This window comes from Monodon monoceros, unplaced genomic scaffold (assembly GCF_005190385.1).
Source record: "Monodon monoceros isolate NGI ecotype Baffin Bay Population unplaced genomic scaffold, NGI_Narwhal_1 Super_Scaffold_18, whole genome shotgun sequence".
Lineage (NCBI taxonomy): Eukaryota > Metazoa > Chordata > Mammalia > Artiodactyla > Monodontidae > Monodon > Monodon monoceros.
This window is the reverse complement of record NW_021703774.1, coordinates 48,584,447-48,603,495: the sequence shown is the minus strand read 5'-3', so window position 1 is coordinate 48,603,495 and position 19,049 is coordinate 48,584,447. Positions and strand designations below refer to the sequence as shown.

The 19,049-nt window shown below is 49.7% G+C and overlaps 1 protein-coding gene across 1 annotated transcript in view; it reads left to right on the top strand.

The window, feature by feature from the left end:
* Positions 1-14,193, top strand: part of FAM163A (family with sequence similarity 163 member A) — a 77,499-nt gene extending 63,306 nt beyond the window's left edge. Inside the window, exons 2-5 of the mRNA XM_029227169.1 lie at positions 8,090-8,181; positions 11,846-11,866; positions 12,895-13,009; positions 13,616-14,193. Coding sequence (XP_029083002.1) covers positions 12,917-13,009; positions 13,616-14,026 — 504 coding nt within the window. The 5' untranslated portion in view covers positions 8,090-8,181; positions 11,846-11,866; positions 12,895-12,916 and the 3' untranslated portion in view covers positions 14,027-14,193. The remainder of the gene's footprint in view (positions 1-8,089; positions 8,182-11,845; positions 11,867-12,894; positions 13,010-13,615) is intronic.
* The last annotated feature ends 4,856 nt before the right edge of the window (positions 14,194-19,049 follow it).

Here is a 19,049-nt window from a genome sequence, read left to right as displayed (position 1 = left end):
CTGAGTCCTTGGAACAACACCCACCCTCCTTATAAGGCTGCAGCATTTTAAATAACCACACCCTTTCCCATAATCCTCACCCCGTAAGGGAAGATATATCATTTACCTTCATTTTGTAGATGAACGTCAAGGAGATCATTCATTGTCCAAAATCGCCCAAGCAATGAGCGTAGAAAACAGAATTTAAACCAAAATCTCGGGACTCTTAGCCTTGTGCTCTTTCCACTACATGCAGCAGGTGAGACCAGAATGGAAGGCTGTGTGTTGGGACAGCACTCTGCATGCAAAGCAGCTTCCCCATTTGACCTGCCATCCCACTGTCTAGAATGTGCAGAACACCAGGCATTGGGAATGGGGCTTTATGAAGACACAGGATTCCAAGTCTGTGCCCTCAAATGGTCTGGAATTTAAGAAGAAAGCAAAATACAGCCACTTGACACCAGTGTGTCAACAATACAGTTACCTGAGAACAAATAGGAAGGTCAAATAGAAATGCGCAGCATTAAGTCAATCATGGAAGGCCTCCTGGGGGTGGTGAGAGACCCCTTCTTTCTTTTTTGAGTTGGACCTCAGACATAGAAGGTTAAGTTAATTATACTCCTCAGTGTTACTTCTCAGATAGTCCACATTATTTATCATCGTTGGTCTTGGCAAGGCCCCTCTCCTCTATTATTTATTTTTTTCTCTTTTATTCTTATTCCTGTTCTCATTTTCCTCCTTCCACAGTCAGCCATTCTAGCATATTTAATGTGTATACATTTTGGGGTATGTGTTTTCGGTTTTGTTTTGTTTATCGAGGTATAATTGACATATAACAGTGTATTAATTTCAGGTGTACCACATAGTGGTTCCGTATTTGTATACATTGCAAAATGATCGTCACAGTAAGTCTAGTTATCATCCGTCACCACACGTAGTTGCCAAAAAATGTTTTTCTTGTGATGATAACTTTTCAGATCTACTCTTGCAGCAACTTTCAAATATACAATAGAGTATTGTTAACTATAGTCGCCATGCTGTACATTACTTCTCCATGACTTACTTATTTTATAACTGGAAGTTTGCATCTTTTGACCCCCTTCGCCCATTTCTCCCACCTCCACTCCCACCCCCACCCCTACCTCTGGCAACCACCAACCTGTTCTCTGTATCTATGCACTTGGGGGGTTTTTGTCTTTGTTGTTTTTGTTTTGGTATGTGTTCTTGAAAATGTAAATTGTTGGTCTGTGTGCCTGTATTTTAAATTTATATAAGCAGTTTTATACATCTAATTCTGGGGTGTTTTTTTTTCACTTAGCCTTCTGCTAAGATTTATCCTTGTTGCTCTGTGTTACTGTGGTCCACTTGGTCCATGGCTTTCAGCAGTTGCATTATCCTCTGAGGTGTGCCTCTACCTGACTTTACCCCTCCACTCTCTAGTGATGATCACTGAGCCTGCTTCTAATTCCCTGCCACCATAAAACACAGTGATGAACGTCTCCACACATGGCCCCTTATGAATATATTGAGAAATTTGGGGGATACAGACCCAGGAGCAGAGTTGCTGCTTCATGGGGTCTGAACTTAACGTGACCAAGTAGTGCCAGGTCTCTCCCTCAACAGTTGTCGTAACTACACTCCACCAGCAGTGCCCTTAAATTCCCACATCTGCTCCAACACGTGACATTATCCAGCATCCTAATTTTTGCCAGTCTACCAGTGTAGAGTGATAGCTCACTGTGGTTTCAATTTGCGTTTCCCAGATTACTAATGAGTTTGGGCATCTCTTCATTTTCTTGTTAGCTTTTTGGATTACCTTTTTTATAAACCACCTGTCTATTACCCATTATTATATTGAGGGTCTCTTTTTTTCCCTTGATGATTTGCAGAGGTTCCTTGTATCTCTTAGGCCTCTTCTCAAACAGCACGGGCCTCTCTTTGCTGCTGTAGTACCTCATCTGGAGCAAAGGAACCGATCTGACCACCAACTCTTCCCACCCTCATCCCCGGGGTCAGGGCTTGGTGATGGCCATAGGTACAGTCAGAGTGAAAAGAGCCCCTTCCTCTGATTCCCTCTGCCAGCCATGCCTGAGCATTGATGTCCCACGAGACAGGGAACAAGGAAAAAAACTGTTCCTCTTCTCCGGGGCTGCTAACCTGCTGTGTCAATTTCATGAGTTAATAAATGACTGGAGAAGGCTTAATTGCATCGGAAGAAATTGAGATCAGCCGGTGCTTAGGCCCCACTCAATTAACTTGTGCTCCTAAGGGGGCCAAGCAGGGTGCAGGGGGCAGCCAATCGTTAATTACATGTGCTAGGGCCAGCTACAGCAGGCGTTCTGCCACTGTTGGTCCAGGCAGTGAGGGAGGTGACCCTGCCTCTGGGCGCTGAAGTCACTGAGGGCAGGGGCCCTTCAGAGAGAACATAGACCCCTGGTCTTATGGGGAATGGGAAACCCATTTCCAACACATTCTATCAGGGTGGATTTTAATGCTCCCCCAGCCCCATTCTTCCCCTAGAAGAATGGCCTTAAGGTTCCGCATCCTGACCTCTTTATTGGCTCCAACCCACCCAGACACACCATGTACTTTTGGTTCTCCTTGCACTCCCTTCCTCCTCCTTCTGGCCTGCTTGGCCCGAGGACACAGAATCCAGAGCCAGCCTTGTTATGGGCAGCAGAGGATGCCACAAACTCTGCAGGGTCACCCGCCTCCCCTGCTGCCTCCAGCCTGAAATCCTCCCAAAGACCTTCATTCCTGCATCATTTCCCGAAAGGGCCAGATAGTAAGACTCAAACCTGTTAAAGACACAGATTCTGGGCCCCTCCCCTGGAGATGCTGCTTCAGTAGGTCTGGAGTCTCTGCTTTAACATGTGGCTCAGGTGATTGTTACCATCAAGCCAATTTGAGAAACCCTATTTCAGGGGACACCTTAGCTCCTGGGGAGACAAGTGCAGATGTTCTAGGAGGAGAGACAGCATCCTAATGGCAAGGCCCTGGACTGGGGCCAGGAGGCTTTGCTCCCAGCACCTCTCCAGCTCCATCTCTATCTTGCTGTGTGTGGTTAAGCAAGTCACTTGTCCTCTCTGAACTTGGTTTCTTCATCTAGAAAAGTAAAGATATTGGGCCAGATCTCTTAGAGTCCTTCTATTTCCATGGACCATTTTTGTGTAAGTAACTGGTTTGTTAAACAAGCATATTGCATGGTTTATGCTCAAAAAGCAACTTTGATTTTTTTTTCTTCTAGTATCCCTTTATTTTTTAATTTTAATTTTTTTTAGTATACCCCTCCATTTATTTAGTAACCTTTAAAAGTCTTTATAGGCTCGGTGCTTTGTGACCGCCTGGAGGGGTGGGATAGGGAGCGTGGGAGGGAGGGAGACGCAAGAAGGAAGAGATATGGGAACATATGTGTATGTATAACTGATTCACTTTGTTATAAAGCAGAAACTAGCACACCATTGTAAAGCAATTATACCCCAATAAAGGTGTTAAAAAAAAAAGTCTTTATAAAAATAAAATTTTATAGATTTCTACATAAAGTCTCTGTATAGCTTGTGTTATGTATATACCTAGGACCTAATAATTTTATCATCATTTTATATGTCTTTAAAATTACATTTTCTTACTGTTTTTTGCTAGTGAAAAATGATAATAAGATGACTTAGAATATTTCTTCTTTTTCTGTTATTGGAATGCTTTGTGTAAGATAGAATGATTTCTTTATTAAATGTTTGGTAGGTGTTTCTGGTGAAGCCCTCTGGGCCTAGGTGTTTTCTTTTCTCTTTTTCTTCTTCTTTTTTGAAAGTCAATTTTTGATGATTTGATTCTTCACATTATGTTTCAAGTAATTTACTTCTTGAGGAGGTGTTAGTAGGTTACATTATTCCATAAATGCATTCATTTCATCTGTATTTTTAGATTATTGGCATAAGGTTGTTTTTAATACCCTTTAGTTTCCTTATGTTTGCAGCATATGTGGTAATATCCATTTTCATTTCTCCTAGTCTGTAGTTGTGTTTTCCCTCACTTTTATTGATCAGAATTTCACTGAAGGTCTATCACTTTATTTTTAAAAATTTTTTATTGACATATAGTTGATTTACAATGTTGTGTTAGCTTCTGCTGTACACCAAAGTTATACATACACACATATCCACTCTTTTTTTTAAAAAATAAATTTATTTATTTTGGCTGCGTTGGGTTTTGTTGCTGGGTGCAGGCTTTCTCTAGTTGCGGCGAGCGGGGGCTACTCTACATTGCGGTGCGCGGGCTTCTCATTGCGGTGGCTTCTCTTGTTGTAGAGCATGGGCTCTAGGCATGTGGGCTTCAGTAGTTGTGGCACACGGGCGCAGTTGCTCCACGGCATGTGGGATCTTCCCGGACCGGGGCTCAAACCTGTGTCCCCTGCATTGGCAGGCGGATTCTTAACCACTGTGCCACCAGGGAAGTCCTGTCCACTCTTTTTTAGATTCTTTTCCCATATAGGTCATTACAGAGTATGGAGGAAAGTTCCCTGTGCTATACAGTAGGTCCTTATTAGTCACCTATTTTATATATAGTAATGTGTATATGTCAATCCCAAATCTCCCAATTTATCCTCCCCCCCATCCCCTGGTGACCATAAGTTTGTTTTCTACATTTGTGACTCTACTTCTGTTTTATAAATAAGTTCATTTGTACCATTTTTTTTTAAGATTCCACATATAAGTGATATCATATGATATTTGTCTTTCTATGTCTGACTGACTTCACTCAATATGACAATCTCTATGTTCATCCATGTTGCTGCAAATGGCATTATTTTGTTCTTTTTTATGGCTGAGTAATATTCCATTGTATGTATGTACCACATCTTCTTTATCCATTCCTGTGTTGATGGACATTTAGGTTGCTTCCATGACCTGGCTATTGTAAATAGTGCTGCAGTGAATATTGGGGTGCATGTATCTTTTTGAATTATGGTTTTCTCCAGGTATATGCCCAGGAGTGGGATTGCTGGGTCATATGGTAGTTCTGTTTTTAATGTTTTAAGGAACCTCCATACTGTTCTCCATAGTGGCTGTACCAATTTACATTCTACCAACAGTGTAGGAGGGTTTCCTTTTCTCAGCACCATCTCCAGCATTTATTGTTTGTAAATTTTTTGATGATGGCTATTCTGACCGGTGTGAGGTGATATCTCATTGTAGTTTTGATTTGCATTTCTCTAATAATTAGTGATGTTGAGCATCTTATCATGTGCTTTTTGGCCATCTGTATGTCTTCTTTGGAGAAATGTCTATTTAGATCTTCCACCCATTTTTTTATTGGGTTTTTTTTAATATATATTGAGCTGCATTAGCTGTTTGTATATTTTGGAGATTAATCCCTTGTTGGTCAATTCATTTGCAAATATTTTCTCCCATTCTGTGGGTTGTCTTTTCATTTTGTTTATGTTTTGCTTTGCTGTGCAAAAGCTTTTACTTAGGTCCCATTTGTTTATTTTTGTTTTTATTTTCATTACTGTAGGAGGTGGATCAAAAAAGATCTTTCTGCACTTTATGTCAAAGAGTGTTCTGCCTATGTTTTCCTCTAAGAGTTTTATAGTAGCCAGCCTTACATTTAGATCTTTAATCCGTTTTGAGTTTATTTTTGTGTATGGTGTTAGGGAGTGTTTTAATTTCATTCTTTTACATGTGGCTGTCCAGTTTTCCCAGCACCACTTATTGAAGAGACTGTTTTTTCTCCACCGTATAGTCTTGACTCCTTTGTCATAGATTAGATGACCATAGGTGCATGGGTTTATCTCTGGACTTTCTATCCTGTTCCATTGATCTATATTTCTGTTTTTGTGCAAGTACCATACTGTTTTGATTACTGTAGCTTTGTAGTATAGTCTGAAGTCAGGGCGCCTGATTCCTCCAGCTCCATTTTTCTTCCTCAAGATTGCTTTGGCTGTTTGGGGTCTTTCATGTTTCCATACAAATTGTAAAATTTTTTGTTCTAATTCTGTGAAAAATGCTATTGGTAATTTGATAGGGATTGCATTCAGTCTGTAGATTGCTTGGGTAGTATAGTCATTTTCACAATATTGGTTCTTCCAATCAAGGACATGGTATATCTCTCCATGTGTTTTTGTCATCTTTTATTTCTTTCATCAGTATCCTACAGTTTTCTAAGTACAGGTCTTTTGTCTCCTTAGGTAGGTTTATTCCTAGGTATTTTATTCTTTTTGAGGCAATGGTAAATGGGATTGTTTCCTTAATTTCTCTTTCTGATCTTTTGTTGTTAGTGTATAGGAATGCGAGAGATTTCTGTGTATTAATTTTGTATCCTGCAACTTTACCGAATTTATTGATGAGCTCTAGTAGTTTTCTGCTAGCATTTTTAGGATTTTCTAAGTATAGTATCATGTCATTTGCAATCAGTGACAGTTTTACTTCTTCTTTTCCAGTTAGGACTCCTTTTATTTCTTTTTCTTCTCTGATTGCCATGGCTAGGGCTTCCAAAACTATGTTGAATAAAAGCGGCGAGGGTGGACATCCTTGTCTTGTTCCTGATCTTAGAGGAAATGCTTTCAGTTTTTCACCATTGAGAATGATGTTTGCTGTGGGTTTGTCATATATGGCCTTTATTATGTTGAGATATGTTCCCTCTATGCCCACTTTCTGGAGAGTTTTTATCATAAATGGGTGTTGAATTTTGTCGAAAGCTTTTTCTGAATCTATTGAGATGATCATATGGTTTTTATTCTTCAATTTGTTAATGTGGTGTATCACATTGATTGATTTACATATATTGAAGAATCCTTGCATCCCTGGGATAAATCCCACTTGATCATGATGTATGATCCAAGTATCCCTTTACTTTAAAATGTATTTAGTGAGAGAAATCTGCCCCTGCCCCTAGATTAAAACTTGTGCCAGCCGCATTGCTTTTTAAAAAATTTATTTATTTTTGGCTGCATTGGGTCTTCGTTGCTGCATGTGGGCTTTCTCTAGTTGCGGCGAGCAGGGACTACTCTTCGTTGCAGTGTGTGGGCTTCTCATTGCGGTGGCTTCTTTGTTGCAGAGCACGGGCTCTAGGCACACAGGCTTCAGTAGTTGTGGCTCATGGGCTCAGTAGTTATGGCTCGTGGGCTCAGTAGTTGTGGCTCGCGGGCTGTAGAGCACAGGTTCAGTAGTTGTGGTGCCAGTCCTTGAGGCGTGAAAATGTCTGTCCTTTGACCTCCAGCTTCTGGCTGAGGCAGAGAGCCTGGAAGTGGTTGGCCCTGTCCTTGTGGAAGGTGGCTCAGTGCATCCCGTTAATGGTTGAGTTCCCTCCCCAGTACAAATACACCCAGTGGGGCACGTCCTTCTCAGGACAGTGAGCAGGGGCCCGGCGTCACCACCAGGGGGTGTCCTTCCCTCCTCCACCCCACCCTCACCCCTTTCTCAGTGTAAGGCCTAGACGCTCCATGTTGAGTGGGTAAAGAATTTTGGCTTGAAGGGACCCCCCCAGTAATTAGACTATACTGGGTTCCTCAATAGGGTCTCACCTCCCCCTCCTCCATCAGCACATCGGCGTGAACTTACCCATCCAACTGTCTGGTTGGTGGGTTGGCCTGAGGAAGTCGGGATATTGGAGTAAGAGAAAGGAGTGATCAGCTCTGGGCACTGGGAATACGGACGGGCCCAGGAAAGAATGGGGAAGGAGATGGGAAAGAGGTGTGTGGGGCCAGAGAGAGGGGGATCGGCCATGCAGCCAACAAGGACACGTCCGCCAGGGAACAGGTCAGCATTCTCCAGTGGAGTATGAAAGAGGCAGCTGGACCCCCTTCCGCCATTGAGCCTTGCTTCCCAGAGCAGGGAGAGGCTCTTGTCCTGATGGTGCATTGGGCAAGCGTTCCGGACAGCGACACTGAGGGAGGGAAACAAGGACGGGATACGATGTGGCCTTAGAGGCCTGACCTCAGGTTCTTAGGCTCAGGGACCTCAGACCAAGGCAGCCGTGGAGGTCAGGAAACAAGCCCCCTTGGGGATGTCCACTCCAGAGTCTTGGGGTCACAACCAGGTGCCAGCGTGTGCCCGTCTGTCCTCTCAGCCTCCCTTTCCAGCTCTCACTGACCTTCCCCTCTCTTCTCTGTCAGGGACTGACACCCTTGGCCATGACGTGCCCCCAGCTGCTGTCTGCTCAGGCACAGCCTGCGTGACTGGGCCGTCGCTGCTCCAGCTGTTTCACGTAAGTGTGAGGCACAGGAGAAGGTGCCCGGATGCTGGGTAGAGAGAGGTGTTGGTGGAGAGGGAGCTCCAGAAAGTCCTGGTCACAGAGGGCGGGCCCCGGGGGTCTGCAGTTGGCAACAGGTTTGTCCTTGTTGGCTGTCCTCAGCCCCTGAGTTAGTCGCTACTGAATCCATTCTGTCCAGAGCTCCTAGGCCCTGTGAGGGAACGTAGGGACCTTGTTCTCAAGGCCTCAGGAAATTAATCAGGCAACTGGTGTGACAGAAACTCCACAGCACTGGCCCTTGGGTCCTGACTCAGACACTTGCTATTGTATGACTTTAGGCAAATCGTATAAAGGTCTGGCTTTCCCTCCTGTGAGTGGCGTTTTTGTATGGTTCAAAGGAGGTGTGTTAGTTACCTTTCGCTGTATAACAAACTACCACAATTTAGCAGCTTGCAAGAACACACGTCGATTATCTCACAGTTTCTGTGAGTTAGGAATCCAAGCATCGCCAGCTGGTTCACCGTTTCAGGGTTGGTCATGAGGCTGCATTCAAGGTGTCCACTGGGATTACAGTTTAATCTGAAAGCTCAGCTGGGGAGGGATTCACTTCCACTCTCACGTAAGTGGTCGTTCGGTTCCTTTTGGGCCATTGGATTGATAGCTTTAACACCCTGCTGTCCATTGGACTGAGGGCCAGAGGCCATCCTCAGTTCCTTGCTACAACATGGGCCTCACCAGAATCCAACTTGCTGCATCAAAACCAGCCAGGGCGAGAGCTGGCTCACAAGAGGGAAGTCAGAATCTTTGAGAATCTACTCACAGAGTGACATCCCGTCCCCTTTGCTGTATTCTGTTAGAGGCAGGTCACAGGTGGCACCCGTCCTCAAGGGGAGGGGAGTACACAAGGCATGACTGCCAGGGGAGAGGCTCATTTGGGGCCATCTTAGCACCTGCCCATCATAAATGGGGACAGAAATGGAAACACGTTGTAAACTGTACGGCGAATGCTGTTTAGATTCAGGGAGTTATTGTGATCATTTGCATCTAGTTGCAAAGAGAAAATAAGCACCCCTGAAACCATAGAGAGCCACTGGGTGTGGGAATTTAAATGCTAAGTTGCACCACCAGGACTGGGCCCTCTGGGAAGCTGGCTGGGACCTGGCTAGTTGACCACATGCACTTCACATGTGCCTTCTTGGTTTATGACTGTCAGGCCAGACTTAAGTGATCACAGAATGTCTGGGCCTTCCTTCTCCCCACAAATAGCCATGTTTGAAGGATATCTTAGAGGTTACAAGGGGCCCTCACATACACGAATCTTTTTCCTGAGTTTTTTGCTAATCTCTCTTTTACCATGAGAAAGAAGGTCAGTTTCCAAGATCGGATGTCCGCTAAGCGGCACAGTTGGGCCCTGAATGGGCCTTCAGCCCTGTGGCTCTGCCTGCACTTCAGTGCTCCCCATTTCCAGACCACTTCTGCTGTGCAGTCTTCATGGTACTGAAAGAGGGAGGCCAGGCATGGAAGGCAAAGAAGGGAGGGCACTGTTCTTGTATGGCTTCATAATTCCCCGTTCTCTAAAACAGCCTGGACACATCCCAGGGGACTAGGCCAAGACTTTCAGTAGAGTGGACCACTGCTGCCTCCTCCAACTTCAGGTCATAGGCCTCTGTGTCTCCTGAGCAGCCCTCAGGGGTGAGCATGCAGGGGGAAGCAGGGGAGGGTGGAGTGGTGTGGCTGTGATGGTGTGTAAGTCCTCCCAAGGCTGAGGTTCACCTGCCCGCCCCCAGCAAATACCCCAGTGAACCCTGAAGCATGGCTCACCGTGCATTTGGGCAAAGTCAAATTGGTCTTGAACAAGGATGCTCTGGTCTGCATATCAGATGTGAGCGGAGAGATACAACTTGCTGCCCTCTGGTGGCAGATCCTAGTCATTACTGCCAGGCCTGTGAAAGAAACGCTGTATGGTGAGATGATTACCAAACTTTTAAGTACCCGCTATGCTGCAGGAGGATAGGCTACAGTATAAGATGCAACTCCTGATCCCAGAGGACTCATAATTTAGCACAGGAGTCAAGATGTTCCCACATGAAAGTTGACAAGCATCATACCAAGACAGGATTTGAAAAGTGGCACCTGGAAAGGCGTTTTACAGTAGAATTCCAGCCAGAGAGAGTGCATCACCATGAGGCAGTCAGGGAAGGCTTCTCAGAGCCTTGAAGGATGGGCAGAATTTAAATAGATGGAGACAGTGAGAGCATGCTCTCCCCTACCGAAACCCTTCAGGAACCCCCACTGTCTTCAAGAGAGTTAAATCCTAATTCCTTGCCTGCCTTACAGCCTCTCCAGCTTCATTCCTACCCCCAGCCTTCCCACCTTCCTTACAGTTCCCGGAGCCTCTGTGTTCTTTCACACTCCTGGACCGTGCATTCCGTCCTCTCTACCTGGTCTACTGGACAAGCCCCCATTCAGCCTTTAGGAGTCAGCTCAAATATAACATGTTCCATGGAACTTTTCCCCAAGTGGTTAGCTGCCCCCTCCTCTGTGTTCCCACAGCCCCTGGTCTGTGCATCTCTGGTTCATAAGGTATATTAAGTGTCTTTTCATCACTTGGCTATAAACTTCTTAAGAACTGAGACTACCTGATGGGCAGAGGATTCATGCAGGGGGGACAGTGGGCGGTGAGGAAGAAAAGATAATTGGTGGTGAGCATGCAGGGAAGTGGGAGAGGGCAAAGCCTCTGAAGCTCAGTCTAAAAGTCTGCGCCCAGATAAATGTGTCCTGCAGGCAGTGTGGTGCCACAAAGTCTCCAGAGGAAGAGGGGTGCAGGGGCATGACGAAGGGCTAACTGTGGGTGATGTGAAGGGTGCTCAGAGACAAAACCAGCGAGATCTGTTAGGAAACCTTTGCACCAGTGCAGGTATGCGGTGCAGAGTCATAATTGGTGTGAAGAACAGAAGACTGGAAGAAACCAAAGAAGAATTTGAGGATTTGAAAGTCTGGGCATCTAGGGGAACACGCCACAGCTTTGTCAAACTCTAATATGCAAATAATCACCCGGGACCTTGTTAAAACGCAGGTTCTGACTCATTAGGCCTGTGGTGGGGCCTGAGATGCTACATTTCTAACCAGCTTCCAGGTGCTGCCAGGCTGTGGTCCACAGACCGCCCTGTGAGCACTTTGAGTGATTTAGAAGCGGAGCCAGGTGCACACAGGGCTCCAGGAGCACAATGGTGAGGAGCAGATGGTGTCTGGGTGAAGACAGGTGCCCCTTCCCCAGGTGAGCGCAGCAGGGCGCCCGGCTTCCTGAGCAGCTGGCGTTCCAGCCCTCACTTACCCTTCGAGTAACCAACAGCCTGCAAAACCCTTTGTGGCAGCCCTGGTGGAACCACTAACAGAGGGGTTGGAGACGGGGAGCCCACTTGGAGAGAGGGCGATGACAGCCTGTCATGATTGGGTTCAAGGTGCCAGTGTGGGCATCTGAGGGACAAGTCTGTCCACTAAGCAGTTGGAGACACAGCTGGAGCTGCAGATTTGGGACCTCTAGGCCTGTTGATGATAGAGCCCATGGTGAGAGAGCAGGGTGAGGTGAGGTGGAGCTCAGGGATTAATCTAATCCTTGGGGCCTTTTTCAGGCTAACACTCTTCTAACAACATCTCCGTCCCTTTCATTGTCTTGCAGGTCACCGTTCCCTTTATGAACGTAAGTGCTTACGGTCATTCTGTCCTCAAGATGCCAAGTCTCCTCACACGTTCCTGCTCCGTTGACACAGCCCACCTTGGTCCCCGTGTGCCTTGGGGGTCGGGAATCCCCGTTCAGTGGCCTGAAAGGGGATTCAGCCCTCAGACAGCCTCATGTCCTGAGCGCGCCTCCACCTGTTAGCCCCCATTAGCAGGACCCGTCTGGCCAGCCTCGCCCCAACCTTCCAGGGGCCAGAATGTGCCTGCCGTCTCCCTCTGAGCTCGCCTTGCCCTTGTTTTCCCCAAGAATTGGAAAGAGAGGAGATACGCCCCTCAAATGAGTTAGAGCCAGGGTGGAACTTCTGAGGTTCAAACCCTGTCCCCTCCACCTGGGTCAAGGGCTCAGGGACCGTCAGCTCTTGTGCCCCAGAGGGCAGTGGTTAAGAGCATGGCCACCGGGGTGAACCAGGCTGGGTGGACTCCCAGCCACATCAGTCAAAGCCCCAGTTCATCGTGAGTGAAATAAGGATAATCAAGAACTATCTCAAAAGGTTATTTTTTTTTCAAAAGGTTATTTTGAGGGTTAACTGAGATAACCAGGGGAGTACTTATTAACACAGTGCCTCACACAGACTAAGGCCTCCGTGAACAGAAGTTTTTATTCTCTGTGTCTTGGCCCCGTGGGGTAGGGGAAGGGGTGAGGGTTAAGCCTGGTGTGAACAGAGGGGAGAGGGGAGAGGAGAGGGAGAAGAGAATTAAAGCAGAAAGACAGCAAGAACCTTTGAAACTGGATGGAAACAGGGAGCAGAATCACACCTTCAGTTAGCTCTGTGCCGCCTCTCTTCCCTTCCGCAGCTATAAGCCCCCCAGGTTAGGCTGGCCCAGGCCACAGCTACACTCTGTCTTCAGGAAGCCCCTGGTGTTCCAGTGCCCAGGGCCCTCCCTGCTCTCGGGTCCCCCATGCCTTCAGCTGAGAAAGTTCCAGGAGGGCTCCCGGCCCCATGCCCAGGAGGGCAGCTGCCCCTCACCTCTCCGCACACATCTTTGCAGAGTTTGATGGGGCGTCGGGCGGATGACAGCGGGAACGGTTGTGATCACTGGCGGAATCCTAGCTACGGTCATTCTCCTCTGCATCATCGCCGTCCTGTGCTACTGTAGGCTCCAGGTCAGTCCCCTGGGCCTGTGGCCAGAGGCCACCAGCAAACCACGTCCCCAACATGGGGGCAGAACCTGGAGGCCCACTGCGGGCGGGACAAGGCCCAAAGCCGTGGAATGTGGGAGGCGTAAGTCAAGGGGGCTGGGAGTTGGGGGGCTGTCAGAAGGGAGCTATGTTCCCCTCACGCCCTGCACACTTCGGGCACCCAAGAGAGTGAGCTGGGAAAATACCGGGTCACTGTGTTGTGTCTCCCGCGCGTCTGAGATTTCTGGAGTGCTGGGAAGGGCACCATGTGGGGAGACTCTGAAAGCAGCTCTCCGCACCCCAGCCTGTGCTTAGTAGGATCTGTATGTCCCTCCCTCTCTGCCTCCCCGCTCTCTCAGCCTCCACCTGAAGTCAATGCACTAGGAAGTAGGGGGAGGAAGAGGGAAGGAACTGGTCTTGCAGGGCTGGGAGGACATCGCTGTGGACCGTGGGCCTCTGGTGTTGAGTTTTCTCTCCGGGGCCAACCAAGCGCCTGGCGTGGGGTCCTCAGCAGAGCAGGGCCGTGGGCACCTGTGCCCAGCCAGAGGGGGGCATTCAGCCCTCAGGCAGCCCTCCCCACTCTCCCCTCAGTATTACTGCTGCAAGAGGAGCAGAGCCGAGGATGCACGCGAGGAGGAGGAGGAGGATCATGACCTGCCCGCGCACCGCAGAGGCCCCACCTGCAATGCCTGCAGCTCCCAGGCCCTGGACGGCCGAGGCGGCCTGGCGCCTCCCACCAGAGAGCCCTGCGGCCAGCCGTGCGGGGTGGCGGCCAGCCACTGCACTGCCTGCTCCCTATACAGCTCTCCCTTTTACATACGGACGGCTGACATGCTGCCCAACGGGGGCGGAGGCGAGAGGCTCTCCTTTGCTCCCACATACTACAAGGAGGGGGGACCCCCATCCCTCCAACTGGCAGCGCCCCAGAGTTACCCGGTGACGTGGCCAGGCTCTGGCCGTGAGGCCTTCACCAATCCAAGGGCTATTAGTACAGACGTGTAACCCCTTCCACCCCCGCCATGCACCAGCGCTGCTGCCCCAGCAGGAGCAACGGGGACAGTGGACGACACCCCCCAGCACGGCCCACAAGGACGGTCTCAGTTTTCCTGGCTTTCCTTTTCCCACAGTGGAGGGCTTACCCGGATTCAGGTTATTGAGGGCATTAAGAACCAGGGCAGGGCCTGGCCCCGCGGTCCACAGGTGGCGGCCTGACAGGTCGTGTTGGCAGCTTAGACAGTTTCTCTGTTGGGACTGTCCTGTGGCCAGTGCCAGCACTGCCACCACCCTCTCACTTCCCTCAGTCCCCTGGCTTTGCCGGACCAGGGGAAAGCTGAGCAAAGGCTCTGGGGGTCTCCGGAGTCCTTGGGGGATGGAAGGAGAAAGGGGGGTGTGTAGGGCAAAGGGAGAGGCCAGAGCTGAGGCATTGGCAGAACTCGAGAAGGGAGAGGAAGGGGTTAAAGGGACTCTTCAGGACCTGCTTGCTGAAATGAATCCAAGAGCTAGTTCACAATCTAGTTTTGCACTTCGCCTGTTCTAGAGACTGCATTCCCTGTAGCTGTGCCAACACGGATATTGCTTCCTGAACACGTCACATCTGCATCTGCCTCTGTCTTCACAGAACACGTCGACTGGACTTTAAAGGCTGTGGCATAAGGTTATTTGTGAGGAATGCACCCAAAATGGATGTCTAGCCTTGTCCCCCACAAATCCTCTTTCTCTGCCTCGGGAACCAGCTGCCCTGGCTGGAGAACCTTTTGCAAGTTTTGTTACCAGAGTTTGAGTAGCTTAGCAAAGGAAAGCCTGCTGATGGTCTCGGGGCCCCGGTCCGCCACGCTGAGCACTGTGCGTGGATGCAGCCCTGCGAGGACGTGTGCATTCCCAGGTGTGTGCACATGGGCCTGTCACCAACAGTGCACACCAGGACTTTGCCACCTGTAGGAGCTGCAGGGCGGAAGGGTCTCTGATGTACCAACTAGAAACAAAAATCTGACTCCAGACAGCAGGAGCGAAAGGTGATCAAGGTGGCGGCCAATCCCCACGGCAGCCAGCTGGCTGGTACAGGAAGAGCCTGCGGAGTCTCCCCTGGGATAATGCTGCCGCGTGGAAGCCACGGAAGCCCCTCCAGAGACCTGGTGTTCTCCCTAGGCATCCAGCCACGAGGCCACAGAGCAGGACCCCTTCGTTTCACCACGGATGGCAGCCCTCGCTCTGAGGATGGGAGGGATTTGACTTAGCAATCAGGTTCCATGCTGGCTGCCCTCCCTCCGCTGACCCACCCCCCAGTCACAGGACAGGGGCCTGTTTATTGCTGTGTCACTCTAGCCCCAGTCCAACTCCCAGTTGTAACTCAGCTGTGGCCTTACGCGGCCTGAGTGAATGCATCTGATGAGCTTCCCAGTTGCCTCTGCAGTGAGGGGTGGCTGTCCCCCCCCCCCCAAGGGCATTAGGGTGCTGCAGAGCGTGGGGCAGGGAGGGAGCTGGCCCCTCTGCTGAAATCTTGATTTTTGCATTTGCGACAGGGAGGGTGAAGCTGGGGAAGGGGAAGAGAATTTGCCGCACCTTTTGCATCACTCTGGGCACTTGTCACCTTGCATCTCAACCTGTAATCGAGGATCACAGGGTTGAGAATCAGAGGAGCTCTAGGACCAGTCTCTTATCTCCTCTGAGATTCCATTTTCTCCAGGGAAATGAGACTTGCGCAGGTGGACTCTGAGGACCCTTTAATGCTCCATGAAGCCAGCACTCCCTGAAAAGTTCTGCCAGCCAGACCACTCTTTCTTGCCGCAGTCCTGGCAGGCGCTGGATGCACTTGCCAACTGCCTGATCCTGTGTGCAGGGATGTGTGTTAATGCATGAAAGACCACAGTAAAACACAGGGTTCGCAGGCAAAACCATTTGAATCGTCAGTGGAAAGCAGACATGTTTGACCGTCCTACTGAGTGACCTCAAATGATAACATTTCTCTGCTACCAGGAGACAGCTCTAGGTGGGGTAATGAGCTCTGTTTCAGAGGCGGGAGGGACCAGCTGAGGACGACAGCTTTTCATGCCCATCCCACCGCCAGCCCTTACTGGGCTAAGCACGCCCCCTTGACGCTAGCTGCTGGGCCTGGGCATCCTCGCCGCTTCCTGACGACCAGCCCCAGTGCCTTGCTTGCCGCCCTGGGATTCCACGGTCACACAACCACAGCAGGGGCTGCCCCTCCTCACCCAGAAGTTCCAGTACCACCCGCCTTGGGAGAAATCAAGACCCAGTCAACTCTCACCTGCTTCTTGGCCCTGATCTGTTGGGGTCCCTGAGTGAAAAGCATCTCGTGCAATCCCGTCTCCTCCTAGAGCTTTCCCAGCCTAAATCAACCCACGTATCAAAATCTGAGTTTGGGGCATTGGAGAGATGGTGGCCGCGGCCCTCGCCACACAGCCGCACGTTGCTCAGGGCACAGGCTCAAGGTTGCCTGCCCGCCTCCCTGCAGCCACAAGGGCCTTGCCTGAGGAAGAGGAAGCTCACCCCACTCAACCACACTGTACTTTTTAGCTGCCGAGTCTGTGCTCTGGGACACTATGTGGACACTTTTCAAACTGCACCCTAAACAGGAAGAGGAGAGGCAGGGGGCACCCTGCTCTCTCCGCCTTTTCACTCCACCCCCACTTCACTGCTCCTGCTACAGATTTCTTGCCCTGCATCTTTGATAACTTGGAGTCACAGCTAAGTGAATGTCAAAATAAAGGAGGAATTGGACATAGAAATCCCACAGGGTCCTCCATTCTTTACCTGGGGAAGGGGCAGCTGGGCATGGATTTAAGAGTGAAAGACCCTTCTCATCGCCCAGAATGTCCTTTTTCAACACTGAGATCTACCAGCTTCCTCTCCCTTCCTGCTTCCCTCTGCCATGTCCACCCCGACACCGTGTCCTCTACCCGACACCCGCATCCCTTTCCTTGCCTCAGTCGGAGCTCTCATCCAGGAAGGATGTGTCATTTGTTGGGAAAGGGGATTGAAGGGTAGCCACGGCTGTCCCTGAGGCGGAAGGAGCTCAGTCAATGATGCGGAGCCCTGGGGAGCAACCTGCCTCCACTCCACCCTCACTGTCCAGGCCCCTGGGGTCCTACCTGTAATTCGGGTCAAGGTCCCCTCTCTAAAGTCGGAGGAGGCCTCTGGGTGTCTCAGGGTGCCCAGCACACAGCACCGTCCAGCCCCTCGTCTCCCAGCCACAGCTGGTTGTGCTGAGCACCACAGGAATCAGGGAGGGAAGAGCTGCTGGGTCACAAAGCCTCCTCTTTCCCTGTGACCTAACATCCCAGCACTCTAGTCCTGGTGGTCAGAGGGTGGATTTTTGTGTCAGACTTCACTTTGAACTCTGGTTCCACCACTTACCATGTGACTTTAGGAAACTTTTTGGACCTCTCTGTGTCTCAGTTGCCTCATCTGTACAATTGGGCTCACGATGCCTACCTTATTCCATTGCTGTGAAAATTAGTGAGCCTGGCGCACACGGTAGCCATTGTCGTTAGTAGGATTTGGTGGGGACTCAAGTCTGAGCTGTGGAGGCAGCTGGGATTGCTCAGGCATCAGGGTGGAAGCCTCCTGGGGGCTCTTTTTCATCTCTCCCCCAAGCCTTCCAGAACCTCTCCTCCCTCGCCGCTTCTCCCTGCCTGTTCCAGACACTGCCAGGACCACCTCTCTGCCCATTACTGCCTCTCCCTTCATTTGGAAACTCCCTCATAACTGCTTGTGACTCTTTGAGAGACCAAGGGTCCTATCAACCTAGGACTGAATTTTGGCCTCACATTTGCCCCAGTAAATTGTACGAATGAGGGAGAGAATATTCATACGTACAACAGCTCAGCTCTCAGCTTGGCGCTGTGCATATTGCACTGGTTTCCAAGTTCAAGGCTTGGGTTTGAAAGTCAGGTCAGAAGGGGTCCAGAGGACATCCAGCTCCTCCTCTTGAGCCTGGACTCCCCAGATTGTCCATCCGTGGCCCTGCTGAGCCTCACTCAGAACTTGCTAGACATTCTGGCTGCTCTGCTCCCAGTTGTTAGTGGGGAGGTGAGAGCGGGAGAAAGAGCAGGAGGGAGGGAGTCCCAGTGTCTGGCTGGGAGGAATGGGAATGTGCTTCTGTAGGACACCATCTGCATCTTCACAGAGTTAGGAAACCAGAGGAGAACTGGACCTGCCTCTCCCAGTGCTGGCGCTATGGGACCCACCTTCACTCGGCCCTGAATCCCACCCACCACCCCCCGCCTGGATCCATAGAGAACAAAGAGACATGACGGCTGAGCGCTACACTCTAACCCACAGGCCACAGGGGACTCCATTTCCCTGGCTAACCACTGTATCATCACTTCCATCCCTCCTATCTGCGGGTGTAAACTTCCTAAGAAATAAAATCAAAGTCCTCTTTCTCTATTCAGTTTACAAAAGGCCAAGGTGACTCTGCAACCCTTCTGTGTTGCTATTCGTCTGTTTTTGTCACAATACTTAAAGTGTGACTTTAGGCAAGTTTTCTATATAATTCTAAGTTATTTGGGGAAATGTATCCACAGACTTGTTTCCACTTCAAGATGGGCTAAGGCAGCTGGTGCTAGGAAACTGAGATCTGGGAAATAAGACTCTGGGGCCTAATTCTGCTAGTTCTGTGAAGAGGATGCAACCATTCCCGTGGCCCCTCCACAGGCGCCCTTAGAGAGGGACGGCCAGCCGGAACCAGGCAGCCGCCAAGCATCGCCCACCGACCTCCTGCCCTGTGTGCCTTCACATCCCTTGTCTGTGTCTTGCTGTGGGCGGGAAAGGGCTTCATCGGGCCCGATCATACTGTCTCTGCCTTTCCCCCTTTCCCCTTTGCTTAAGGGGTTTACAGGGTACTGTTTAGATGGGAGGAAAGAGAACCTGTAAGTATAATGTTGACACTTTGATCCTGAGTTTTGTTCTGGATCTAACTACACAGCTCAAGGTTAAACTCACAAAGTCTTCTGAACTCTTCTCGAACATAGGGCCCAACCAAAGGGAGAGGCCATCTCCAGAC